This window comes from Gavia stellata, chromosome 36 (genome assembly GCF_030936135.1).
Source record: "Gavia stellata isolate bGavSte3 chromosome 36, bGavSte3.hap2, whole genome shotgun sequence".
NCBI classification, from domain to species: domain Eukaryota; kingdom Metazoa; phylum Chordata; class Aves; order Gaviiformes; family Gaviidae; genus Gavia; species Gavia stellata.
Window position 1 is genome coordinate 261,778 of NC_082629.1, and position 27,672 is coordinate 289,449.

Consider the following 27,672-nt stretch of genomic DNA (forward strand, 5'->3'; position numbering starts at 1 on the left):
TCACAGGCCTGGGGGGGCTGTGGGCCGGGGGGGCCCCTCGCCGCTGCCTGAGTGGTCCAGCTCCGCGCTGTCGCAGTCCGAGTCCTCGGAGACCTGAGGTGGGGGGACATAAAGGGGGGAGTGGGTGTTAAACATCCTCAGAGCCTCCCCCTGCCCCACACCTGGTCCTGGGGGGGTTGGGGACCCCCCCCACTTCTACAGGGCAGAGCCCTGAGCCCCCCCCACATGGTAACTAGTCCTAGGGGACCCCCTCCCCATGGCCCCTGATGTTTGGGGGATCCCCTCCCCATGGTATCTGCCCTTGGGGGCCTTGAGGACCCTCTCCCCAAGCTGCTACATCCTGGGGGGGCTTGTGGGACCCCCCCACACACACACCGGCATGGTACCCAGTGCTGGGGCACCCCCTCCACATGGTACTTGGTCCTTGGAGGGGGGCCCTGAGACCCCCTCCCTATGGTACTTGAACTTGGGGTGTCATCCTGGGGGGGGCTCACAGGACCCCTCCCCATGGTACCTGGTCCGGGGGGGTGCTCAGGGGACCCATTCCCCTTGCTTACCCTTACTGGGGGCTGGGGCACCCCTTCCCCATGTTGCCTATCCTGGGGGGCCTTTGGGGGACCCCCACCCCGTAACATCTGATCCTGGGGGGGACTCCCTCTCACGTGGTATCTGGTCTTGGGGGGCTCTGGGCACCCCTTTCCTGTAGTACATGGTCTTGGGGAGAACCTCACGGGGACCCTCCTTGTGGTACCTGGTCCTGGGGGGCCCTGGGGGACCCCTTGCCTATAGCACCTGGTCTTGGGGACCCCTGCAGCCCCCCCCTCCTCAAGGTGCTTCATACTGGGGGACCCCCTCCTCATGGTCCCTGGTCCTGGGGACCCCCCCTCTCCCCATGGTAACCATCCCCAGGGGACCCCTTTCCCTCTGCTACCCCATTGTGGGGAGTCCTGGGGACCCCCTGGATGTGGTATCCAGCCCTGGGGGGCTCTGGAGACTCCCCCCCCCCATGACAGTTGGTCTCTGGGGACCCTGAGAGCTTTTCCCTCTGGGATCCAGCCTTGGGGGGGGGGGGGCTCAGGGGACACCCCCTCCCCTTGCCACCAGTCCTGGGGAGCCCATGACCACAGTGCTTGGTTCTGGGGGACCCTGACACCCCTTCCCCATGGTGCCCATCCCTGGGGGGGCTCTGGGGACCCCCCCCCTCCCCATGGCACCTGATCCTTGGGGACTGCCCACCCCTGGGGACCTTGGGCAGCCTCTCCCAAAGGTGTTTGGTCCTGGGGGGGCTGACGGGACACCCTCCACATGGTACCTTGTGCTGGGGGTCCTGGGGGAACCCTCCCCCTGATAGCCTGACCTGGGTGACTTGGGGGACCCCCTCCCCATGCTTCCTATTCCTGGGGGCCCGGGGGGGGGGGGGCTGAGACCCCCCCACCCCTTCCGACAGTGTCTGCTCCTGAGGGACACCCTCCCACCACGTCCCAAAGGGGACACCCCCTGCCCATGGCACTTGTTTCAGGGCGACCCTGGGACGCCAGCCCCCCTCCCCTGATGGTGTCCATCCTTGGGGGGCTCCAGGACCCTCCTAGGAAACCCCCCCCCTTCCATGGCCTTGGGATCTCTAGCCACACCCCCCCCCCCCCACACACACACACCCCCCTTCCCCTTGTTATCTTGTCACAGAGGGCTCACAAGACCACCCCCCCCCATCCTGGGGGGCACTGGGGAGGCCCCCTTCCCAGAGTACCTGGTCCTGGGGAGCCCTTGAGACCACCTGCCCATGATGTCCACCCTTGGGGGGGGCCCTGGGACATCACACCCCCCCCCGGTACTTGATCCTGGGGGGCTCTGAGGACCCCATTCCCCATTGTACCTGGTCCTGGTATCCTCAGTGGGACCCCCCTCCCCTTGTTCCCCTTGCTGACCCCAGTGTGAGGGGCTCAGGGACACCCCTACCCCATAGTGCCCAGCCCTGGGGACCCTAGGGACCCCCTACACCACGGTACCCAACCCTGGGGACCCCCCTTCCCCTTGGTAACCTGTCCGGGGGGGGGGGGCTATGGGGACCCCTACCCCATAGTACCAAGCCCTGGGGGAGCCTAGGGACCACCCCCACTCCATGGTACCTGGCCCTGGGGGCCCTGGGGACCCCCCCTTCCCCTTGCTAACCGGTCCGGGGGGGGGGCTATGGGGACCCCTACCCCATAGTACCAAGCCCTAGGAGACCCTAGGGACCCCCCCTGCCCCCCCCCCAAGCAATAGTACCCAGCCTTGGGGACCCCCTTCCCCTTTTTAACCATAGCCTGAGGAGCTCAGGGACCCCTACACCATAATACCCAGGCCTGGGGGACCCCAGGGACCCCCACCCAACGTCACCCATCCCTGGGGGACCCTGAGGGACACCCCCTTTCCCTTGCTAACCCCATCCTGGGGGACCTTAGGGACCCCCCCACACCCCATGCTACCCATCCCTGGGAGGACCCCACTGCATGGTGCCACCCATCCCTGTGGGACTGTGGGTGCTCCCCAGCACCCACCCCAGGGTGGGGGCATCACCTTGGGGCTGAGCCCCCCGTGACGGCGGCCGGGACCCTCGGGGGGGGCGGCATCCAGGGGGATCTCGGAGCCCTGGGAGAGCAGGTCCTCGGAGCGGTCATCGGGACGCTCGTCCGTGTTGGTGCTGCCCACGTCGGGGGTGGCACTGTGGGAGGGCTCACTCGTGTGCCCCTCGTCCCCGTCCCCGTCCCCGTCCCCATCCGAAAAGTTCTCTGAGCTGAAGGTTGACAGCGACTGGCGCTTGCTCATGCCCGGGGGCCACCTGGGATGGGGTGGGGGGGCGGAAATTGAGGACCCAGCTGTCTGGGCACCCACAAGACCCCTCCTGCACCCATCGCAGGTGTCCGGGCACCCCCAGATGCCCTTGCACCCATCCCAGGCATCTGGCCACCCACTGACCCCCTGCACCCAGCCTGGGTGTCCAACACCCATGGACTCCCTTGCGCACATCCCAGGTGTCCGAACACCCATGGATTTCCCCACCCACCCGCACCCATCCTGGGCATCTGGGCACCCACCCACTCCCTGCACCCATCCTGGGCTTCCAAGGACCCATAGACACCCCTCCTGCACCCATCCTGGGCATCTGGGCACCCACCCATCCTGGGCTTCCAAGGACCCATAGACACCCCTCCTGCACCCATCCTGAGTGTCTGAACACCCATGGACACCCCCCCGTACATATCCTGGGTGTCCAAGCACCCATGGACACCCGCCACCCTCCGCACCCATCCTGGGTGTCCAGGCACCCATGGACCCCCCCAAGTGCACCCAGGCATCCAGGGTGGGGGAGGTCAGCACCCACCTCTGCCGAAGCGGCAGCTCCACCTCGCTGTCCACTTCACCCTCCTCCTCCTCCGACGAGACCCCCCGCTTCTGGGGGCAGAGAGGGGGTGGGGGGTGTTGGGGTCCTCCCGCTGCCCCTCAGGAGGGACCCAGGGGTCCTGACCCCCCCCCTCCACCCCAGGAGGGACACAGGGGTCCTGACCCACATCCTCAGGAGGGACCCCTGTGTCTGACACCCCCCCCCAAACCCCTTCCCAGAAGGGATCCATCCAACTCCCCACTGCTGGGATGGACCTGGGGGTCCTGTCCCCCCCTAACCCCCCCAAAAAGGGACCCAGGCGTCCGGGGCTCTCACCTGCCCGCGGGTGACGGCCGCCCGGTACAGCAGTGCTGCGGGGGTGAGGTGCTGCCCGGCCCCCGATTTCCCCCCCCGGCCGGCCCCGCTCTCCCGCTCGGGCTCGCCGGCAGCTGGGGGCCGTGGTGGGGGGGACCCTTGGGTGCCCGTTGCCCCCCCAGGTCCCGCATCAGGTACCGCAGCTGGGGGAGCACCCACAGCCTCCAGGGTGCCCCCGAGGATGTCGGGGCCAGTGGCGGTTGGAGGGGGTCCGGGGAGCCCCCGGGGGGGGTCCGGCCTCGGGGCCCAGCTCCCCGCAGCCCCCCCGGGGTCCCGCTTTGCGATGGCGGCCCTTGGCCCGGCGGCTGCGCCCGGGTGACGGGGGGCCCTTGGGACACCCCGGCAGGGCCACCTGCGCCATGGCCGCATCCAGCTTGGGCAGCAGCACCTCCGGCTTCAGGATGTCGGGTCTGGGGGGGGAGGACACGGGGAAGGGCTGCGGACGGGGACACAGGCACCCGGGAGCCCCTGGAATACCCCCCCACCCAGCCAGGAGGGAAGCCCATGTCCAGACCCCCACAAAAAACCTCCCCCTCCAAGGGACACTGGCCTCTGCACCCCCAGAACAGCCCCCCCCCAAAGGACCACAGCACCCACAGAGCCCCACCACCCTAAAGGACCACAGCACCCAGTCTCCCAGCCCCCTCTCCCCAAAGGACCCCAGGGCACCCAAGCCCCCAGACCGCCCCCTCAAAGAACCCAGATGTCCAGGCTCCCAGCCCCCCCAAGGACCCACACGTCCACGTCCCCAGGACTCCCCACAGCCCTGAGGGACCCACATGTCCATGCCCCCCCAACCCAAAGCACCCAGGTATCCGAACCCCCAGACCCGAAGGACACAGCGTCCACCCCCCCTGCCCCTAAGGGACCCAGGCGTCCGGGCGCACCGCTTGCCATGGGGCGAGAGCTTCTGGGGGACGTTGCGTTTCTTGATGAGGGTCTCGACAGCGTTGCCGTGCAGGAGCCCCCGCGGCGCCCGCGGCTTGAAGAGCCCTGGGTAGCGCTTCTCCAGCGCCTGCTCCCGCCTGCCACGGGCCACGCATGGGCACCCACACCCGGGGACGCAGTGTGGGGTGGCCGTGGCCTTGGGGTTGTGGCCATGGGGTGGGTAAGGGTTGGCCATTGGGCTCAGGGTAGCCAGGGGGTGGGTATAGGGGTGGTCATGGCCGTGGGGTGGCCATGGAGTAGATACAGGGTTGGCCATGGCTGTGGGGTAGATATAGGGTCAGCCATGGCCACTCTGTGGCCATGGGGTGGCTATAGGGTTGGCCATGGGGTTGTCCCTGGGGCGGATAAAAGCTTGGCTGTGGCCATGGGGTGGATATAGGGTTGGCTGTCACCATGGGGTGGCCATGGGGATTGACCATGGCCACGGGATGGCCAGAGTTGGCCGTCGCCTTGGAGTGGCTATAGGTTGGGCCACAGCCATAGGGTAGATATAGGGTTGGCCATGGCCATAGGGTTGGTATAGCATTGGCCACAGCAATGGGGTGGCCATGGGGTGGGTATAGGGGGTGGTCTTGGGTGCTGGGGGTGCCCGCTCACCTGAGCAGCTCCTTCTCCTTGAGCTCCAGCTGCAGCATGAGGGCACTGAGCTCCATGTAGAGGTTGTTGGCGCGCTCCAGCTTGCGCTCGTAGTGCTCCCGGATGTCCAGCGCGTGCCTGGCACCGGGTGCAGGCGTGGCGTCAGCACACGCACCCCATGGCACCCACAGCACCCAGCACCCGCAACACACAAGGACAGGCACCCAACTGTCCTCCCTGTACTCCGGCACCCCCTGATACTCCCTGCCCCTGGTCCCGCTGCCATGTCCCTGATACCCCCATGGCCGTGACACCCCCATGTCCCCAGTGTCCCCGTGTCCCCATGTCCCACGGACGGGTCCTACCGGAGCTCCTCGCGCCGGCGGTTGATGAGCTCCTCCTCCAGCCGGTGCAGACACGTCCCCTCCGACTTGATCTTCTCGAAGTGCAGCTTCACCTCCTCCCGCCACTCCGCCTGTGGCATGCGGGCACCGGCTACCACAGGCACCAGCTACCGTGGGCACCGGGCACCCCAGGCACTGGCTACAATGGGCACCAGCTACCGTGGGCACCGGGCACCCTGGGCACCAGGCACCGCAGGCGCCAGCTACAGCAGGCACTGGGCACCCTGGCCACCAGCTACCGTGGGCACTGGACACCCTGGGCACCAGTTACTGCAAGCACTGGGCACCGCAGGCACTGGGCACCACAGGCACTGGGCACCGGGCACCACACGTACCAGTTACTGCAAGCACTGGGCACCCCAGTCACCAGCTACCGTGGGCACTGGGCACCCCAGGCACCCGCTACCATGGGCTCTGGGCACCCCGGCCACCAGCTACCATGGGCACTTAGCACCCTGGGCATCAGTTACTGCAGGCACTGGGCACCGCAGGCACTGGGCACCCTGGGCACCAGTTACTGCAAGCACTGGGCACTCCAGGCACTGGGCACCGGGCACCACATGTACCAGTTACTGCAAGCACTGGGCACCCCAGGCACCCGCTACCATGGGCACTGGCCACCCCGGCCACCAGCTACCGTGGGCACTGAGCACCCTGGGCATCAGTTACTGCAGGCGCTGGGCACCGCAGGCACTGGGCACCACAAGCACTGGCACCCTGGGCACCAGCTACCACAGGCACTGCGCACCCCAGGCACCGGCTACTGCCGGCACCAGGCACCCCAGCACCAGCCACCATGGGCATGAGATACTCTAGGCACTGGAATATACTGGGCCTGGAAGCCCCAGGCACTGGGATATACTGGGCCTGGCTACCCTGCTGGCACCAGTTGCCCCAGCACAGCCCTCACAGTCACTGGGATTTGAAGCAGATCTACTGTGGGGTTTGGGGGTACTTGGAGGTCTCGGGGTGCTGGGGGTGCCAGGGTGCTGGGGTCCCAGGGTGCTAGGAGTCCTGGGGGTCCCTGGGTGCTGGGGGTCCTGGGGTGTTGGGGGTCCTGGGGGTATTAGTGTGCTGGGGGTTCCGGGCTCCTGGGGTGTTGGGGTCCCAGGGTGCTGAAGTCCTGGGGGTTCCCTGGGTGCTGGGGGTCCCTGGGTGCTGGGGGGTCCTGGGGTGTTGGGGGTCCTGGGGGGTCTTAGCGTGCTGGGGGTTCCGGGCTCCTGGGGTGTTGGGGGTCCCGGGGTGCTAGGAGTCCTGGGGTTTCCCTGGGTGCTGGGGGTCCCAGGGTGCTGGGTACCTGGGATTTGAAGCAGGTCTCCTGTGGGGTTTGGGGGTACTTGGGTGTTCCCTGGGTGCTCGGGGTCCCAGGGTGCTGGGGGTCCTGGGGTGTTGGGGGTCCTGGGGGTCTTAGCGTGCTGGGGGTTCTGGGGTCCTGGGGTGTTGGGGTCCCAGGGTGCTGGAAGTCCTGGGGCGTTCCCTGGGTGCTGGGGGTCCCAGGGTGCTAGGAGTCCTGGGGGTTCCCTGGGTGCTGGGGGTCCCAGGGTGCTGGGTACCTGGGATTTGAAGTAGGTCTCCTGTGGGGTTTGGGGGTACTTGGGGGTCCCTGGGTGCTGGGGGTCCCGGGGTGCTAGGAGTCCTGGGGGTTCCCTGGGTGCTGGGGGTCCCAGGGTGCTGGGTACCTGGGATTTGAAGTAGGTCTCCTGGGGGGTGGAGAGGACGTCGGCAGAGGCGATGTCGAGGTGCAGCAGGATCTGGCGGAAGGACGGCCGGTTCCGGGGCTTGCTGTTCCTGCGGGGAGCGGGCACGATGCTGGGTGCAGGTGGGGGGTGTGGCTGGGTGCTGGAGGGGGTGCTGAGGCTTTTTGGGACCACAGGCAGAGAAGGGTGCACAGGACACGAGGTGCCCAAGGGGCAGGGGTGCCCGGGTGCAGCCTGGGATGGGGGGCACACCCCCCACAGGGTAGGGGCACCCCCAGGGTGGGTGTCCCTATGACCAGGGGTCCCCCCTGCACTGCCCACATTGGGGTGCCAATGGCAGGTCCCTCATGGTGGTCCCTACAGTGGGGTACCCGTGGTGAGGTCCCCCATGGGATGACTCCTCCATGGCATGGGTGCCCATGGCGTGTCCCCAGGCAGGGTGTTCCCACAGTTGGGTGTCCCCACAGGATGTCCCCAGGTGGGGTGTCCCCAGGTGGGGTGTCCCCGTGGGTGCACTCACCAGCACTGGCGCAGCAGCACCTTGAAGCCGTCGGGGCAGCCGGAGGGGACGGGCAGGTGGAGGCTGTTGCTGCCCACCCCCCAGATGATGGCCGAGGAGTCCACGTCCTTGTAGGGGATCTCGCCCGTCAGCAGCTCCCACAGCACCACCCCGAAGGACCTGGGGACACCAGCACCCATGGCCCCCAGCACCCACGGCTGAGCACCTGCAGTGTCCTCCCACTGTCCCCTGGTCCCCCTTGCCCTGCCCTGGTGTCCCCTCCCTGCCTCTGCCCAGGCTGGTGTCCCCTATGTCCCTCATCCCTTTCCTTGTAATGTCCCCACCAGCATCCCCAATGTCCCCATCTCTGTGTCCCCCCCCCCCCAGTGTCCCTGGTGTCCCTGAGGCCTCATGTGTCCCTGATGTCCCTGCAATGTCCCCTGTTCCTATTGTCCCCAATGCCTCCTGTGCCCCCCAGTGTCCCCATTGCCTCCCCAAGCCCCCTGTGTTGCTGTGTCCCCAATGCCACCACAGTTCCCTGGTGTCCCTAAGGTTCCCACGTCCCCGATGTCCCCAAGGTCCCTGTGCCCTCACCAGATGTCAACCTTCTCAGAGACAGGCTCGTTGCGGATGACCTCGGGTGCCATCCAGGCCACGGTGCCGGCAAAGGACATCTTGGTGCTCTTGTCAATGAGCTCCTTGGAGGTGCCGAAGTCTGAGATCTTCACCACGTCGTCGTAGGTGATGAGCATACTGGGGGGCACCCACTCAGCGCCACGCCAATGCCACACCAATGCCATGCCAATGACAAGGGCACGGCACCGCCACGGGCACGCAACTGCTACGAGCATCATCAGGTCATGGGTATGCCACCATCACGGCCACACCAGCAGCACGGACACGGCACCACCACAGCACCAACATGGACATGGCCCCACCATGGGCACGCCACTGTCATGGGCATGCAACTGCCATGAGCATGGTCCTGTTGTGGGCACACCACCGCCATGGGCACAGCACCGCCACCACCGTGAGCATGGCACCACCACAGTCATGCAATTGGTATGGGCATGGAACCACTATGGGTATGGATGGCACTGCCATGAACATACAACATTTGTGGACATGCAACCACCAAGGTCATTGCACTGCCACGGGCACAGCAATGCTGTGGACACGCAGCCACCATAGACATGGCACTGCTGTGGGCATGCAACTGCCATGGGCTTTGCATCACCATGGGCATAGCATGGCCATGGCACCACCAAGGACATGTCACCGCCATGGACATGGCACCAGCATGGACATGGCACCACCACAGGCATGCAACTATCACCGACACGCAGCCACCAAGGACAGCGTACCACCATGGGTATGGCACTGCCACGATCATGCAACCACCACATGCATGTCCCCACCATGGGCATGGCACCATCATGGGCATGCCACCGCCGGGGACGCCCACCCCAGCACCCATGGGTGCTCCCCAAGCCCCCGTCCCCGCTCACTTGGGCGACTTGAGGTCGCGGTGGATGATCTTGTGGAGGTGCAGGTAGTTCATGCCGCCGGCGATGCCCATGGACCAGTCAACGAGGAGGGAGGGGGTGACTTTGCGCCCGGCACGCAGCACCTCGTACAGCTGGCCCTGGGCGCAGAACTCCATGATGATGCAGTAGCAGGGTGCCTGGGTGCACACACCCCTGCGGGCACAGCGGCACCCTCAGCACCTGCTGCCCGGTCAGCCGGGGCACCCAGCAGCACCCAGCAGCACTGGGGCACCCAGCTGCACCAGGGCACCCAACTTCTCCAGGACACCCATCTGCACTCAGGTATCTGTCAGCACCCATCAGTGCTGGAGCACCCATCTGCACCCAGGCCATCCATTAGCACTAGGAGCACCCATCTGCACCATGGGCACCCCTCTGCACCCAGACACCCAGTAGCACTGGGATACTGGGGCACCCATCTGAATTGGGGCACCCATCTGCACCCTGGCACCCAGCAGCATCAGAGCACCAGGGCACCCATCTGCACCCACATCGCCCTGCCCCGAGAGAGCCCTGTGACAGACTTGTCCCGTGTGTGGCCATCCCCTGTGCCACACGTGGGACATGCCAGCGTGCCCCGTGTCCGTGCCGTGTCCTGCCCACCCAGGTCCATGCCGGGCTGGTGTTCCCCACGCAGAAGCCGTGTTGGTGCCCCATGCCCATGTCACATCCATGACCCCTATGCCTGTGCCCAAGGCATGTCCATGCCTGTGTCCATGCCCATGCCATGTTCATGCTCACGCCCATGCCCTGTGCCCGTGGTGTTCCCCATGCCCCACGACCATGGCTTGCCCATGACATGTCCATGCCTCATGCCGTGTCCACTCCCTGTGCCCATGGTGTCCTCCATGTCCATGCCCCACACCATGTCCATGCCCATGCCCATGCCGTGTCCATGCCCTCTGCCCATGGTGTTCCCCATGCCCCATGACCATGGCTGGCCCATGGCGTGTCCATGCCCCATGCTGTGCTCATGCCGGTGCCCATGCCATGTCCATGCCTCCATCTGTTATGTCCATGGCATGTCCATGCCTCTGCCCCATGCCCACGGCATGTCCATACCCCATACCATGTCCATGCCCATGCCTTTCTCCGTGCCCCATGCCCATGGCTTGCCCATGCCGTGTCCATGTTTCATGCCCACAGCATGTCCGTGCCCCATGCCGTGTCCATACCCCACGCCACGTCCACGCCTTGTGCCCATGGTGTTCCCCATGACCATGGCTTGTCCATGCCGCATCCGCACTCCATGACCATGGCATGACCGTGCCCCATGCCATGTCCATGCTATGTCCGTGCCCTGTGCCATGGTGTCCCCATGCCCATAGGATGTCCATGCCCCACACTGTGCCCATGCCCCACGCCCATGCCGCTGCTGGCAGCACCCACGCTCACTTGAAGGTGATGATGTTGGGGTGCTTGAGCTTGCGCAGGTGCTTAATGTCGGTCTCCTTGAGGTCCCGCACCTTCTTCACGGCCACCTCCTCGCCATGGAAGCGGCCCAGGAAGACGGCGCCCTGCGCCCCGCTGCCCACCCACTGCAGGTCCAGGATCTCCTCGAACGGCACTTCCCAGGGGTCTGCAGGCACCCACACCCATGGCACCCACACACCAGCACCCCTGGTGCACCCATGCCCATGGCACCCACATGCTGGTACAGCCAGGGTGCAGCCCCACCTTGGCACCCTCACCCCAGCCCTACTACTCCCACCCTGCCCCATTGCACCCTCTGCACCCCAGCACCCCACTCCCTGCCCCACTGCCCCCTTGCTTGCCCCACTGCCCCCTGCTTTGCCCCAATGCGCCCTTCTTTGCCCCATCCCTGCCCCACTGCACCCCTTTCCCTCCCTTACTGCCACCCCTTTTCCCTCAGCACCCCAGCACCCCTTTTCCTGTCCCATTGCACCCTCCTTTGGCCCAATGCACCCTCCTGGCCCCATAGCACCCTCCTGGTCCCCAGCACCCTTCTTTGCCCCATTGTACCTTCCTTTACCCCTGCGCACCCCCCTTGCACCCTCTGTTGCCCCATAGCACCCTCCCAGCCCCGTAGCACTGTCCCTGCCCCCTATGCGCCCTTCTTTGCCCCCTTGCACCCTCCCAGCCCCATGGCACCCTCCTGGTCCCATAGCACCCTCCCAATCCCATTGCACCCTCCCTGCCCCATAGAACCCTTCTTTGCCCCATTGTACCCTCCTTTGCCCCAGCGCACCCTCCCAGCCCCATGGCACCCTTCTGATCCCATAGCACCCTCCCTGCTCCATTGCACCCCCCTTGCCCCCTTGCACCCTCCTGGCCCTGTAGCACCCTCCTAGCTCCATAGCACCCATGCTGCCCCACCCCGCGCCCGCCCTCACCTTCCTGGGGGTGCTTGTGCTCGGCGGCGTAGGCTTTGCCGATCATGGTCCAGACGGGCTTGAGGCAGCCGAAAAGCCCCTCCAGGAACCCCCCACCCGCCTGGCACCGCAGGTGGGCGGCCTCGGCGGCCAGGGGTCCCGCTCCCTCGGGACCCAGGTCAGGGTGCCGGGGGGGCCCACGGCGGGGCCAGGCCTCGGGGGGGGCGGCGGGGGTGGCGGGGGCGGCGGGCAGCACGTCACGCAGCACACACTGGGTGGGGGTCAGCTCCTGCTCCGGGGTCCCGTCCGAAGCCAGCGCCAGCGAGGGCGAGGGCGTCCGCGTCTCGTGCAGGCAGGCCATGGCGGGGGCCCCCCACGCCCCCCCGCCGCCCCCCGGCCTGCGGGAGAGGCTGTCAGTGGGGGGGTGCAGCCTCTTTGCACCCATGGGCACCCGCTTGCATGCACCCCCCACCCCTCGCACCTCTGTGTGCAGCCCCACCTGTGCACCCCGTTGCATGCATGGGCACCCATGGGTGCAGCCCCCTGTGTGCACCCCTATACATCCATGTGCACCCCTTTACACACATGTGCACCCACTCTTGCACCCATGGGCACCCCCTTGCATGCACCTGCGCCCATCGCACCTGTAAGCGCAGCCCCACCTGTGCACCCCCCCACTGCATGCATGGGCACCCACTTGCACCCATGGGTGCAGCCCCATGTGTGCACCCCTATACATCCATGGGCACCCCTTTACACACATGTGCACCCCCTCTTGCACCCATGGGCACACCCTTGCATGCACCTGCGCCCATCGCACCTGTAAGCGCAGCCCCACCTGTGCACCCCCCCCACTGCATGCATGGGCACCCACTTGCACCCGTGGGTGCAGCCCTGTGTGTTCACGCCCTTGCGTGCATGGGCACCCCTTTACACACATGTGCACCCCCTCTTGCACCCATGGGCACCCCCTTGCATGCACCTGCACCCATTGCACTGCTGTGTGCAGCCCCATCTGTGCACCCTCACTGCATGCACAGGCACCCACTTGCACCCATGGATGCAGCCCCATGTGTGCACCCCTGTGCATCCCTTGCACCCATGTCTGCAGCCTTATATGTGTGTGCACCCCCTTGCACCCATGGGCACCCCCTTGCATGCACCTGCACCCCTTGCACCCATGGGTGCAGCTCCATGTGTGCACCCCCTTGCATGCACGGGTACCCCTTTACAGGCACCTGTACCCCTTAGCACCCATGGGTGCAACCCCACATGTGTGTGCACACCCTTGCACCCATGTGTGCAAGCCCGCATGCATGTGCACCCCTTTACATGTATGTGCACCCCCTTACATGCATGTGCACCCCCTCGCACCCACGGGCACCCTCTTACATGCACCTGCACCCCTTGCACCCATGGGTGCAGCTCCACGTGTGCACTTCCCTTGCATGCACGTGCACCACTTACACACACGTGCACCCCCTTGCACCCCCGTGTGCAGCCCTACCCCTGTGGGCGCCCCTTGCACGCACATGCAGCCCCTTGCACACGTGCATGCACCCCTACACGTGTATGCACCCCCTCTCCTGCGTGTGCACCCCCAGTTTATGTGTGTGCACCTCCTTGCACACGTGCACCCTCTCCTCATGCCCGTGTGTGCACCCCTGTGCATGTGCAACCCCCTAGGCTGAGGGGAACATGGGTGGGGTGCGCACAGAGGGCACACGAGCGTGCAAGAGGGTGTACGAGCGTGCAAGAAGGTGTACGGGCACATAAGGGTGTGCGCAAGCGTGCGAGAGCGCTCATGAGCGTGCAGGAGTGTGCGAGCATGCAAGAGGGTGTACGAGTGTGCAAGAGGGTGTATGGGCACGTAAGGCTGCGTGTGAGCGTGCAAGAGTGCTCATGACTGTGCAAGAGTGTGCACGAGTGAGCAAGAGGGTGTATGAGTGTGCAAGAAAGTGTACGGGCATGTAAGTATGTGTGCAAGCGTGCAAGAGCGTTCATGAGCGTGCAAGGGTATGTGCAAGCGTGCAAGAGGGTGTACGAGTGTGCAAGAGGGTGGATGGGCATGTAAGGGTGCGTGCGAGCATGCAAGAGCGCTCACGACAGTGCAAGGGTGTGCACGACCGTGCAAGAGAGTGTACAAGTGTGCAAGAAGGTGTACGGGCATGTAAGGGTGCACATGAGCATGTAAGAGCACTCATGAGCGTGCAAGGGTGTGCACGAGCGTGCAAGAGGGTGTACAAGTATGTACGAAGGTGTACAGGCACGTAAGAGTGTGTGTGAGTGCGCAAGAGCGCTCATGAGCGTGCAAGGGTGTGTGCGAGCGTGCAAGAGGGTGTATGAGTGTGCAAGAGGGTGTACGGGCACGTAAGGGTGTGTGTGAGCGTGCAAGAGCGCTCATGACAGTGCAAGGGTGTGCACGACTGTGCAAGTGAGTGTACAAGTGTGCAAGAAGGTGTACGAGCACGTAAGGGTGCACGCGAGCATGCAAGAGCGCTCACGACAGTGCAAGGGTGTGCACGAGTGAGCAAGAGGGTGTATGAGTGTGCAAGAGGGTGTACGGGCACGTAAGGGTGCATTTGAGTGCGCAAGAGCGCTCATGAGCGTGCAAGGGTGTGCACGACCGTGCAAGAGAGTGTACAAGTGTGCACAAAGGTGTACAGGCACGTAAGGGTGCGTGTGAGCGTGCAAGAGCGCTCATGAGCATGCACGGGTGTGCGTGAGCGTGCGAGAGGCTGTACGAGCGTGCGAGCCCATGCACGAACGCCTGTGAGCACGTGGCAGCACGCAGGAGTGTGCACAAGCGTGCAAGAGGGCGTGCGAGCCCACACGCGGCGTGCAAACGCGCCAGGGGAAACTGAGGCAGGGCCGGCGGGGGCCCCAGGCGTCCGGGGGGGGGGCCCAGGGGGTGTCCCCACCCCGGGGGGGGATCAGGCCCCATTCAGCTCCCCTGAAAATTTGGGGGGGGGGGGGGGAGTTGCCATAGCAACAGCAGAGCCGGCGGATGAGGTCATCACTAAAATTAGGTGGTGGGGGGGTGAGTCACCGCGGGGGGGGGGCGGGGGAGGGGCTTAGCGTCACCCCGAGGGACCCAGGCGGCCTGGGGGGGGGGGGGACACACACGACCCGCCCCTCCAGGTGTCGTGTCCCCCCCGTGGTGACATCACGTCACGCGGTGACGTCATCCCGGTAAGGGATGGAGCCTCCCCCCCCCCCCCAATCCCCGGCGGCTCCGCACGGGGAAACTGAGGCAGCAACGGGGAACCAGCGACCGGGGGGGGGGGGGCGGGGGGTCTATCACGACATGTGACAGCGCCCCATGTCGCGACAGTGCGGAGCTGGAGGAGGGAGAGAGCGCCCCCGCGCCGCCCCCGCCGACATGGCATGTCGGGACATAGCGCCCTGTCGCGACATGGGGAAGGGCGGAAGGAGTGGGACGGGCTGCGAGGGGCACACGCGCGTGCAAGGGGGTGCACAGGGCTGGGGGGGGGGGGTGCGCACCCCTCCAGGGGTGCACACGCGTGTGCACAGGGCCGCAGCCGCACGCGAGGGTGCACACGCGTGTGCAACGGGGGGGCGGGTGCACACGAGGGGGTGCACACGAGGGGGTGCACACGAGGGGATTGCACACGAGGGGGTGCACACAGGCGTGCAAGGGGGTGCACACTCACCCGGGGGGAGCACACGCGTGTGCAAAGGGTGGGCACAGGCGCGTGCGGGGGGTGCACACGCGTGTGCAAGGCGATGCACAAGCGTGGCGGGGGGGGGAACATACATGGGAGGGTCCCCGCCATGCGTGCACGTACCTGCAGGCGTTGCACACGCGTGTGCAAGGGGGCACACGCGTGTGCAACGGGGGCACACGCGTGTGCAAGGGGGTGCAAGCACGGCTGCAAAGGGGGGGGGTCACACGTGTGCACGGAGCTGCCCACGCGTGTGCAAGAGCAGCACACACATGCGGGGGGGGGGGGGGAGAGGCGGGGGGAGGGCACACGCGTGTGCAAGAGGCCGCTCGTGCCCCTGCCCGCCCCCACCCCCCCCCAAAGGCCCCCCCGAGCCCCCGGGGGGGTCCCAGGCCTCCGGGAGGGGGGGGAGGGGAGGGTGCGGCCCCCCCCGGCCCGGGCCCGGCCTTGGGGGGGGGGGGACACCCAGGCGTCCGGGGGTGGGGGAGGGGAGCACGTGCCCCCCCCCCCCCATCCCGGCCGCATCCCCGGTCCTACCCCCCCCGCCTCCCGGTGCCCGCCCCCCCCCCCCCCCGCCCCGGGCCTCCCCGCCGCTGCCCGCGGCCCCGGTACCTGGGGGGGTCCGGGCCCCGCGCCCGGTGGTGCCGGGGGTGATGCCGGTGGTGCCGGTGGTGCCGGGGGTGATGCCGGTGGGGCCGGGGCCGGGGCTGGGCCCGGCGGGGCCGGGGTGCGGGCGGGCGGGGCCGGTACCGGGGCCGGTGCCGCGGTCAGGGCGAACGGCGCGGAACGGCCCCGCCCGGCGCTCGGCGCGGCCCCGCCCCGCCCCGCCCCGCCGGCACCGGGAGCCCGGGGGCACCGGGAACCCACCGGCACCGGGACCCCTCTACAGGGACCGGCACCGGGACCTCCCTACCAGCCCCGGAACCCCTACACCGGCACCGGGACCCCTATACCAGCACCGGCACTGGGACCCCGAATCGCACCGGGACCCCCCGACCGGCACCGGGACCACCGACTCCGGGACCCCGAATTGCACCGGGACCCCCCGACCGGCACCGGGACCCCTATACCGGCGCCCGGAGCGGCACCGGGACCCCCATATCGGCACCAGCACCGGCACAGGGACCCTCCTACCGGCCCCGGGACCACCGGGACCACCGGGACCACCGGGACCACCGGCACCGGGCCCCCCCCGCCCAGCACTGGGACCCCCCGCCGGCACCAGCACCGGGATCGGGCCCCCGAACCGCACCAGGACCCCCCGACCGGCCCCGGGACCCCCCCCGGGACCAGGACTGGGACCCCCGGGTGTCCCCGGGACCCCCTCGATACCGGGACTGGGACCCCCCCCGCTACCGCCCGCCGGTCCCAGCACCACACGGGGGCCCCAGTGCAATCCCAGTGCTCCCAGTCCGGGTGTACTTCTGTCCCCAGAGCTCCCAGTCCAGGTGTCATTCTGTCGCCAGTGCTCCCAGTTTGCTTCCAGTGCTCCCAGTCCAGGCATCCCTGCCTCCACTGCTCCCAGTCTGTCCCCAGTGCTCCCAGGCCGGGTGTCCCTGTCCCAGTGCTCCCAGCTGTCCCCAGTGCTCCCAGTCCAGGTGTGATTCTGTCCCCAGAGCTCCCAGTATGGGAGTCCCTCTGTCCCCAGTGCTCCCAGTCTCTCCCCAGAGCTCCCAGTTTGCTTCCAGCGCTTCCAGTCCAGGCATCCCCACCCCACTGCTCCCAGTCTGTCCCCAGTGCTCCCAGTCCGGGTGTCCCTGTCCCAGTGCTCCCAGTCTGTCTCCAAAGCTCCCAGTCCAGGTGCGATTCTGTCCCCAGCGCTTCCAGTTTGCTTCCAGTGCTCCCAGCCTGGGCATCCCTGCCCCACTGCTCCCAGTCTGTCCCCAGAGCTCCCAGTCCAGGTGCGATTCTATCCCCAGCACTCCCAGTATGGGAGTCCCTCTGTCCCCAGTGCTCCCAGTCTGTCCCCAGAGCTCCCAGTTTGCTTCCAGCGCTTCCAGTCCAGGCATCCCCACCCCACTGCTCCCTGTCTGTCCCCAGTGCTCCCAGTCCGGGTGTCCCTGTCCCAGTGCTCCCAGCCTGTCCCCAGAGCTCCCAGTCCAGGTGCGATTCTATCCCCAGCACTCCCAGTCTGGGAGTCCCTCTGTCCCCAGTGCTCCCAGTCTGTCCCCAGTGCTCCCAGTCCAGGTGCGATTCTGTCCCCAGTGCTTCCAGTTTGCTTCCAGTGCTCCCAGTCCAGGCATCCCTGCCTCCACTGCTCCCATTCTGTCCCCAGAGCTCCCAGTCCAGGTGCGATTCTATCCCCAGCACTCCCAGTATGGGAGTCCCTCTGTCCCCAGTGCTCCCAGTCTGTCCCCAGAGCTCCCAGTTTGCTTCCAGTGCTCCCAGTCCAGGCATCCCTGCCCCACTGCTCCCAGTCTGTCCCCAGTGCTCCCAGTCCAGGTGCGATTCTAAACCCAGCGCTCCCAGTCTGGGAGTCCCTCTGTCCCCAGTGCTCCCAGTCTGTCCCCAGAGCTCCCAGTTTGCTTCCAGTGCTTCCAGTCCAGGCATCCCCACCCCACTGCTGCCACTCTGTTCCCAGTCTGGGCATCCCTGTCCCAGTGCTCCCAGTCCAGGTGTCCCTGTCTCAGTGCTCCCAGTCTGTCCCCAGTGCTCCCAGTCCAGATGTCCCCCTGTCTCCACTGCTCCCAGTCTCTTCCCAGTGCTCCCAGTCTGCTCCCAGTGCAGGCATCTGTTTGTCCCCGTGGCTCCTTGTCTGTCCCTGTCACACCCTACCCGTCCCAGTCTGACCATTGTCACCGCTGGCCTGTCCCCATTACTGCCTGTCCGTTTGTCCCCCTGTCTGTCTGTCCCCATTGCTGCCCATCTGTCCCATCACTCCATGTCTGTCCCCACCGTCCCCTGTTCCTCGGTCCCCGTCGGCCACCATCACACCCTGCTCACGTCCCCACCAAACCCTCCCTGTTGGTCCCTGTCTGTCCCTGTCCATCTGTCCCCATCGCTCCCTGTCTGTCCCCACTGTCCCCATCCATCCCTGTCACACCTGGCTGTCCCCACTGCCCCCTGCCTGGTGGTCTCCATCGGTCCCCATCCCACCGTTCATCTGTCCCCATCCCACCTTGTTCATCCCCATCCATCCCCATCCGTCTGTCCCTGTTTCCGTCTGTCCCACCCCGTCTGTCTGTCCCCAGCATCACTGTCCATCAGTCCCCATCCCTCCCTGTCCCACCCTGCCTGTCCCCACTCACGGACACACATCCATCCCCGTCCCCATCATCCCCCTGTCCTTGTCCCACGCTGTCTGTCCATCCTCATCCCACCCCTTCTGTCCCCATCGTCCCCCTGTCCTTGTCCCACGCTGTCTGTCCTCATCCCACCCCGTCTGTCCCCATCGTCCCCCTGTCCTTGTCCCATGCTGTCTGTCCGTCCTCATCCCACCCCGTCTGTCCCCATCGTCCCCCTGTCCTTGTCCCACGCTGTCTGTCCGTCCTCATCCCACCCCATCTGTCCCCATCGTCCCCCTGTCCTTGTCCCACGCTGTCTGTCCGTCCTCATCCCACCCCATCTGTCCCCATCGTCCCCCTGTCCTTGTCCCACGCTGTCTGTCCGTCCTCATCCCACCCTGTCTGTCCCCATCGTCCCGATCCATCCGTGTCCTACCCTGTCTGTCTCTGTCCCATCCCTCCTGTCCCTGTCCCACGCTGTCTGTCCGTCCTTATCCCATCCTGTCCGTCCCTCTCCCACCCCTTCTGTCCCCATTGTCCCCAACCATTGAACCCTGTTGGTCCTTGTCCGTCCCTGTCCCACCCTGTCCGTCTGTCCCCATCCCACCCTGCCTGCCCCCACTGTCCCCAGCCCTTGACCACCCCCATCCCTGTCCCACCCTGTCCGTCTGTCCCCACTGTCCCCAGACATTGACCCCCCCATCCCTGTCCCACCCTGTCCGTCTGTCCCCACTGTCCCCAGACATTGACCCCCCCATCCCTGTCCCACCCTGTCCGTCTGTCCCCACTGTCCCCAGACATTGACCCCCCCCATCCCTGTCCCACCCTGTCCGTCTGTCCCCACTGTCCCCAGACATTGACCCCCCCATCCCTGTCCCACCCTGTCCGTCTGTCCCCACTGTCCCCAGACATTGACCCCCCCATCCCTGTCCCACCCTGTCCGTCTGTCCCCACTGTCCCCAGACATTGACCCCCCCATCCCTGTCCCACCCTGTCCGTCTGTCCCCACTGTCCCCAGACATTGACCCCCCCATCCCTGTCCCACTCTGTCCGTCTGTCCCCACTGTCCCCAGACATTGACCCCCCCATCCCTGTCCCACCCTGTCCGTCTGTCCCCACTGTCCCCAGACATTGACCCCCCCCATCCCTGTCCCACCCTGTCCGTCTGTCCCCACTGTCCCCAGACATTGACCCCCCCATCCCTGTCCCACCCTGTCCGTCTGTCCCCACTGTCCCCAGACATTGACCCCCCCCATCCCTGTCCCACCCTGTCCGTCTGTCCCCACTGTCCCCAGACATTGACCCCCCCATCCCTGTCCCACCCTGTCCGTCTGTCCCCACTGTCCCCAGACATTGACCCCCCCCATCCCTGTCCCACCCTGTCCGTCTGTCCCCACTGTCCCCAGACATTGACCCCCCCCATCCCTGTCCCACCCTGTCCGTCTGTCCCCACTGTCCCCAGACATTGACCCCCCCCATCCCTGTCCCACCCTGTCCGTCTGTCCCCACTGTCCCCAGACATTGACCCCCCCCCATCCCTGTCCCACCCTGTCCGTCTGTCCCCACTGTCCCCAGACATTGACCCCCCCATCCCTGTCCCACCCTGTCCGTCTGTCCCCACTGTCCCCAGACATTGACCCCCCCATCCCTGTCCCACCCTGTCCGTCTGTCCCCACTGTCCCCAGACATTGACCCCCCCATCCCTGTCCCACCCTGTCCGTCTGTCCCCACTGTCCCCAGCCATTGACCCCCCCATCCCTGTCCCACCCTGTCCGTCTGTCCCCACTGTCCCCAGACATTGACCCCCCCATCCCTGTCCCCAGCCGGGGGGGGAAACTGAGGCAGACCCCCCCCCCAGCCACGTGGTCCCGCCCCCGGGTCCTCCACTTTCCCAGCATTCCTCGCGCAGGGGGTTGTGGGAAGCGTAGTCCGCCGGCAAGGTGGGAGCGGCAGCGGCGCCTCCTCCGACGGACTACGCTTCCCACAACCCCCCGCGGCTCCCGTATCCCAGCGTGCCCCGCGGCGCGGCGGGGCGCCACCGGCGCCCCCTGGCGGCGCGGGCGGCGCGGCGGCGGGACGGAGCGCGGCGGGGATGAGCGAGGAGGGGGCGGGCGGCGGGGCCAGGCGGAGCGGCGGCTTCCCCAGGTACCGGACACCCCCACCCCCCGCGCCGGGACACCCCCCCCACACCCAGGGATACCCCCGCCCCCCCGGGATACCCCTCCCCGCCCCAAACCGGGGTTGTCGCCCTCCTGGCGGAGAGGGGCAGGTTGGGGCCTACGCCAGAGCCCCGGGGCTGCCCCTCGGTCACCGGGGGGGGCGGCTACAGGCCTGTCCCCGTGTCCCCACGCTGCCTGGGGGCTCCAGATCAGTCCCCATGGTGTGTGGGGGCTCCATCCCTGTCCCCACGCCACCTGGTGATGCCACTTCTGTCCCCAAGTCCCCATTGCCACATGGCGCTGCCACCTCTGTCCCCACGCTACGTGGTGGTACCAGCCCTGTCCCCGCGCTGTGTGGCAGTGCCAGCCTTGTCCCCATGCTACATGGCAGTGCCAGCCCTGTCCCCGTGTCCCCACGCTGCGTGGGGGCTCCACATCTGTCCCCACGGTGTGTGGCGGTGACACCCCTGTGACCATGTCCCCACGCAGCGTGGGAGCTCCACCCATGTCCCCGTGCTGCGTGGGGGCTCCAGCCCTGTCCCTATGTCCCCATGTCCCCACGTTGCATGGCAGTGCCACCCCCGTGGTGGGTCCCCACGCTGCGTGGCGCTCCAGCCCTGTCCCCATGCTACGTGGTGATGCCACTCCTGTCCCCGTGTCCCTGTGCCACATGGCAGTGCCACCCCTGTCCCCGTGTCCCCATGCTGCTTGTTGGTCTCAGCCCTGTTCCCATATCCTAATGCTGCGTGGCAATGCCACCCCTGTCCCCATGTCCCCACGCTGTGTGACACTGCCAGCCGCTCCCACCACCCTGCTTTTGCCTCGCTAGTCCCCTCTGACCCCTGCTGGGGCTGGTGACAGCCATGTCCCCATGTCCCCATGCTATGTGGTAGTGCCACCCCTGTCCCTGTATCCTAACGCCATGTGGCAGTGCCACCCCTGTCCCCATACCCCCATGCTCTGTGGTGATGCCACCCCTGTCCCTATGTCTCCATGCTACATGGCAGTGCCACCCCTGTCCCCATGCTGTGTGGCAGTGCCACCCCTGTCCCTATGTCCCCATACTACGTGGCAGTGCCACCCCTGTCCCCATGCTGTGTGGCAGTGCCACCCCTGTCCCTATGTCCCCATGCTACATGGCAGTGCCACCCCTGTCCCCATGCTGTGTGGCAGTGCCACCCCTGTCCCCATGTCCCCATGCCGTGTGCTGATACCACCCCTATCCCCATGTCCCCACACTACATGGTGCTGCCACCCCTGTCCCCGTGGCGATGCCACCCCTGTCCCCATGTCCCCAGCTGTGTCACACTGTCATCCTCTCTCACCACCCCACTCCCCTCAATCTGTACCCCCACCCGGTCCCCCCTGACCCCTCCTCGGGCTGGTGACAGCCCTGTCCCCAGCCTGGAGCAGATGCTGGCCGCCAACCCCGGGAAGACGCCCATCAGCCTGCTGCAGGAATATGGCACTCGCATAGGCAAGACCCCCGGCTACGACCTCCTGAAGGCCGAGGGACAAGCCCACCAGCCCAACTTCACCTTCCGTGTCACCGTTGGGGACATCAGCTGCACCGGTGGGTCCCCGACACCCTCTACTTTCAAGCTGTCCCCACCCCTCGCCCCCCTTCCGGCGCCGGGGGGTGGTGATTGGGGGGGACAGCCTGGAGAGGGTGACCCGGGGTGGATCTCGCTTGCTTGGGATGTGAGAGGGGACAGTGAGGACATGGGGATTGTCCCCAGGATGGTGGGGATGTGCTGGGGGATCCCTAAAAGTGGGTTGTGGGAGGGGGATCCCTTGGGACCCCAAAAAAGTAGGGCCGCGGGGGGTGTTTGTCCAGCACCCCGATGCTTAGGACACTCAGGGATCACTTGGGAAGCCAAAAAAGTGGGTCCTGGGAGGGGGATTGCCTGGGACCCTGATGCTTGAGACACTCAAGGATCCCTTGGGACCCCAAAAAAATGGGTCCTGGTGGGGAATTGCTTAGGGCGCCAAGGCCTGGGACACACAGGGGTCTCCTGAGACCCAAAAAGTGGGTCCTGGTAGGGGATCGCCCAGGACCCCAATGCCTGGGATGCCCAGGGATCCCCTGGAACCCCAAAAAGTGGGTTGTGGTGGGGGATCCCTTGGGATCCCTAAAAAAGCAGGGCCTGGTGGGGGATTGCCCGAGACCTCAATGCCTGGGATACTCAGGGATCCCTTGAGACCCTAAAAAGTGGGTTGTGGTGGGCTATCGCCTGGGATCCCAATGCCTGGGATGACTGGGGATCCCCAGGGACCCCAAAAAGCAGGTCCTGGTGGGGGATCATCTGGGACTCCAATGCCTGGGACACTCAGGGATCCCTGGGACCCCAAAAAAGTGGGTCCTGGTGGGGGATCGCCCGGGACCCGAATGCCTGGGACACGCGGGGATCTCCTGAGACCCCAGAAAATGGATTGTGGTGGGGGATCCCCTGAGATCCCTAAACAAACAGGGTCTGGTGGGGGATAGCCCGGGACCCCGATGCCTGGGACACTCAGGGAACCGTTGGCACCCCAAAAAAGCAGGTCTTGGTGGGGGATCGCCCAGGATCCTGATGCCTGGGATGCCTGGGGATCCTCCGGGACCCCAAAAAAGGGTCCTGGTGAGGGATTGCCCAGGACCCTGATCCCTGGGACGTGCGAGGATCCCTTAGCCCCACAAACAGCAAGGTGGGGTGGGAGATCACCTGGGACCCTGATCCCTGGGACACACAGGGGTCCCCTGAGACCCTGACACCCAGGATGTGACACAGGGATCCTCTGGGACCCCAAAAATGTGTTGTGGTGGGGGATGGCCTGGGACCCCGATGCCTGGGACACCTGGGGACCCCCTGGCACCCCGCTGCTGGCGTTATGGCTGAGGGATCCCCCGGGATCCCGACACTGGGGCTGTGGCAGCCCTAACCACAGCTCGTGGTCTGCGAGGGGACTGGGGGGGCCCAGGTGCACCCCAATCCCACTCAGCCGGTGTCTCCCCCAGGGCAGGGGCCCAGCAAGAAGGCGGCGAAGCACAAAGCGGCGGAGGTGGCCCTGAAGCTGCTCAAAGGGGGGGACATGCTGGAGCCCACCACCCCCGAGGAGCCCAGGTGAGGGGGGACAGGGTCCCCAGGGTGCTGGGGTTCAGGGTGGGGGTCAGGGTGCAGCACAGGGTAGGGTTGGAGGGAGCTGGTGGGGGGCTGGAAGTGGTGGGTGCACAGGGGAGGGTGTTGAGTGTGTCCAGGAGGTGCTGGGGCGAGTCTAGGGTGCGCTGGGATGCTGGGTGAGGGGGGTGGAGGGGGTGCCCAGGTGGTCTGGGGGTACCCAGGGGGTCGGGAGTACCCCAGGGGTGCTGGCCACCCAGGCCCAGTGGGTGTGGGGGGTCTGCAGGGGGTTGAGGGCACCCAGGGGCGTTTGGGAGTACCCAGGGTGATTTGGGATGCCGGGGGCTTGGGGGTCCCAAGGGAATTGGGGAGTTTGGGGGTGCCTGTGGGAGTTTGAGGGTACCCTGGTAGATCTGGGGGTGCCCAGGGTGGGCCTAGGGGCACACAGGGGTGGTTAGGGGTGTCTTAGGGGAGCCAAAAGAATTGAGGATGCCCAGGGGCCTGGGGGTCCTAAGGGAATTGGGGTGCCTGGCAGGATTTGGGGCACCCGGGGGGCTGGGGGTGCCCAGGGGGTGCCGGGGAGGGAGGTTTGGGGGGGCCGGCTCGGGTGTTAACGTCTCACCTTTTATCCCCAAGCTCTCCTTTCCCCCCAGAGCCCCCGGCTGAGCTCGGTCCCACGGCCGCCCCCCCAGCACCCGCCGTGCCCCCGCCCTCACCCAGGTAACAGGGTGGGGGGCACCCAAGTGCCAGAGCTGGGGTGGGGGGGCACCGACCCCCCCTAACCCCTCAGCTCCCAGCACCCCATTACACCTCCTTGCTTCCCCAACCTGGGGGTCCTGGTGTGGGGGGGCTCAGAGGTGCCCCCCGCCATGCCCCCCTGACACCATGCCCGTCTGCCCCACGCAGGGGCACCCCCCTGGAGATGAAGACGCCCGTGTCCCCCCCCCAGTCGGAGTGTAACCCCGTGGGGGCTCTGCAGGTGGGTGACACCAGCGGCTGGGACAAATAGGGACATGCCACCCTCCTTCCGGCTCGGTGGCCGTCCCTGTTTTGGGGGTGATGAGCCTGTTTTGGGGCTGACCATGCCTGCTGGGGGGTGCATGCCCCTTTGGGGGTGACCTTACCCATTTTGGGGATGGCGGTGACCTTTGGGGGCTGCGTCTCCTCAGCTGGGGGGAGCTCTTCCCCCTTTTGGGGACAGTTATCCCTGGTTTGGGGATAGTTATTCCTGGTTTGGGGACAGTTATCCCCATTTCTGGGACAGTTATCCCTATTCTGGGGATGGTTATCTCCATTTTGGGGACAGTTATCCCCATTTTGGGGACACTTACCCTATTTTGGGATGGTTATCCCCATTTTGGGGACGGTTATCCCTGTTTTGGGGACGGTGGTCCCATTTTGGGGACCGTTAGCCCCATTTTGGGGACGATTATCCCCATTTTGGGGACAGTTACCTTGTTCTGGGGATGGTTATTCCCATTTTGGGGATGGTGGACCCATTTTGGGGACCGTTATGGGGATGATTATCCCCATTTTGGGTACGGTTATTCCCATTTCGAGGACAGTTATCCCTATTTTCGGGGGCAGTGGACCCGTTTTGGGGCTGGCTCTGCCCGTTTAGGGGATGGCAGTGCCTGTTTTGGGGATGGCAGCTCCTTTCTGGGGGCAGCTCTCCCCATTTTGCAGGGGGGTCTGTGGCCCTGCTCTCCCTGGACCCCCCCATTTCTCATCTTCCCCCCCAGGAGCTGGTGGTACAGAAGGGCTGGCGCCTGCCCGAGTACACGGTGACGCAGGAGTCGGGGCCGGCGCATCGCAAGGAGTTCACCATGACCTGCCGTGTGGAGCGCTTTGTGGAGATCGGTACGTGGCCGGGGCACCCCCCAGGTGTGTGTGGGGGGGGACAGGACAGGGTGCCAGGCTCACCTCGGTGTCCCTTGTCCCCTCCCCACAGGCAGCGGCACCTCCAAGAAGCTGGCGAAGCGCAACGCGGCCGCCAAGATGCTGGTGCGGATCCACAACGTCCCCATGGAGCCGCGGGAGGGCAGCGAGGCCGAGGTGGAGGAGGACCAGTTCTCCATGGTACCGGCCAGCGAGGGGTTAATGGGGGACACGGGCACCCCAAGGCCATCCCGAGGGGTTACAGGGGGGACACAGGCACCCCGAGGCCACACCAAGGGGTTAACGGGGGACATGGGCACCCCAAGGTCACCCCAGGGGGTTAATGGGAGACACAGCACCCCAAGGGGTTAATGGGAGACATGGGCACCCTGAGGCCACCCTGAGGGGTTAACAGGGGGGACGTGGGCACCCCGAGGCCACCCCGGTGGGTTAATGGGGGACACGGGCACCCTGAGGGGTTAATGGGAAGGACATGGCCACCCTGAGGGGTCAATGGGGGACACAGGCACCTCTCTACCCCCTGTTTCAGGGCTTATGGACCCCCAGTGATGAAAGTTGGGGGGCAGTAGGGCAGGGGGACACCCAAGGGTGACCTTGGGGTCCCCAGGACCTCCCTGGGTGGGGGGAACCCTCTGGATTTGGGGTCCTTGGGTGGGTGGGTGTGGTCCCCATGGAGTGTCCCTGAATTGGGGGGGTCCCACAGTCCTCGAGCCCCCATGTCCCCTGGGGGGATGCTGCGTGGGGGTTCCAACAGCCCCCACGTTCCTGGTGTGGCCTCACATGGGGGTCCCTGAGCCCCCTCGTTCCCAATGTGTCCCCCAGATGGGGGTCCTGGCGGTGTCTGAGCCGCTGTGTCCCCCAGGGTATCCCCCGGGGTGTCCCCATGTAGGGTCCCTGTGGTTCCTGAACACCCCTATCTCAAGGGTATCCCTGCATGGGTGTCCTGGTGGTCCCTGAGCCCCTGTGGGTGTCCCCGTGTCGGGGTCCCCGCAGTTCCCAAGCCCTTGTGTCCCCACATGGAGGTTTGGAGGGTCCCTGAGCCCCCATGTCCCTTGGGTGTCCCTGCATGGGACTCTGGGTGGTCCCTGAGCCCCAATATACCCGTGGGGAGTCTGGATGGTCCCCGGGGGGGGGTCGGGACGGTCCCCGAGCGCCCTGTCCCCACAGGCGGGCCCCCGGCTGGAGGGGCTGCGGGGCCGAGCGCCCGGCTGCACCTGGGACTCCCTGCGCAACTCGGCGGGCGAGAAGATCGTGCAGCTGCGGAGTCACCCGCTGGCACCCATGGGTGCGGGGGCCTGCGCCCTCCTGCAGGAGCTCTCCGAGGAGCAGAGCTTCGCCATCAGCTACCTCGACATCGGTGAGCATCCCCCGCCTCCCTGGGCACCCCTCCAGCCCCATGGGTGCCCCAGTCCAGGCTAAGGGTGTTGTGGGTGGTTTGGGGGGGTCTGGGGTGACGGTGTCCGTCCCCCCCAGATGCGTTGAGCCTCAGTGGGCTGCACCAGTGCCTGGTGGAGCTGTCGACGCAACCGGCCACGGTGTGCCACGGCGCGGCCCCCTCCCGCGACGGCGCCCGCTCCCAGGCCGCCCGCAACGCCCTCCAGTACCTCCGCATCATGGCGGGGGGCAAGTGAGTCCCCCCGCTCCCACCCCACCCACCCACTGACACCCAGACGGACCCACGGACACTCCGACGGACCCACAGACGGACCCCAGGACTCACCAACCGACACACAGACCTCTGGACGGATGCCTGGACCCACTGGTGGACACCTGGACCCACCCACGGACACCCAGACAGACACCCGGCCCCACGGATGCACCCTGTTGGCACCGGGGACCTGCTGACAGACGGACAGACACACGGCC

General features: G+C 66.4%; 2 protein-coding genes across 2 annotated transcripts; one reads left to right on the forward strand and one right to left on the reverse strand.

The window, feature by feature from the left end:
• On the reverse strand, positions 1-12,101 carry MAP3K12 (mitogen-activated protein kinase kinase kinase 12). The gene is given in 14 exon segments (XM_059832819.1): positions 1-93; positions 2,557-2,818; positions 3,362-3,432; positions 3,698-3,967; positions 3,969-4,146; positions 4,624-4,761; positions 5,282-5,398; positions 5,626-5,735; positions 7,344-7,452; positions 7,882-8,040; positions 8,455-8,613; positions 9,369-9,560; positions 10,803-10,986; positions 11,762-12,101. Coding segments are annotated over 14 exon segments (2,382 nt in total).
• Positions 12,102-20,761: 8,660 nt separating this feature from the next.
• Positions 20,762-27,437, forward strand: TARBP2 (TARBP2 subunit of RISC loading complex). The gene is made up of 9 exons (XM_059832817.1): positions 20,762-20,795; positions 22,201-22,382; positions 23,808-23,913; positions 24,544-24,627; positions 24,814-24,886; positions 25,650-25,767; positions 25,859-25,986; positions 26,974-27,163; positions 27,280-27,437. The coding sequence occupies exons 2-9, from the start codon at positions 22,223-22,225 to the stop codon at positions 27,435-27,437; spliced, it is 1,017 nt and encodes a 338-aa protein (XP_059688800.1). The 5' UTR covers positions 20,762-20,795; positions 22,201-22,222.
• Positions 27,438-27,672: the final 235 nt, after the last annotated feature.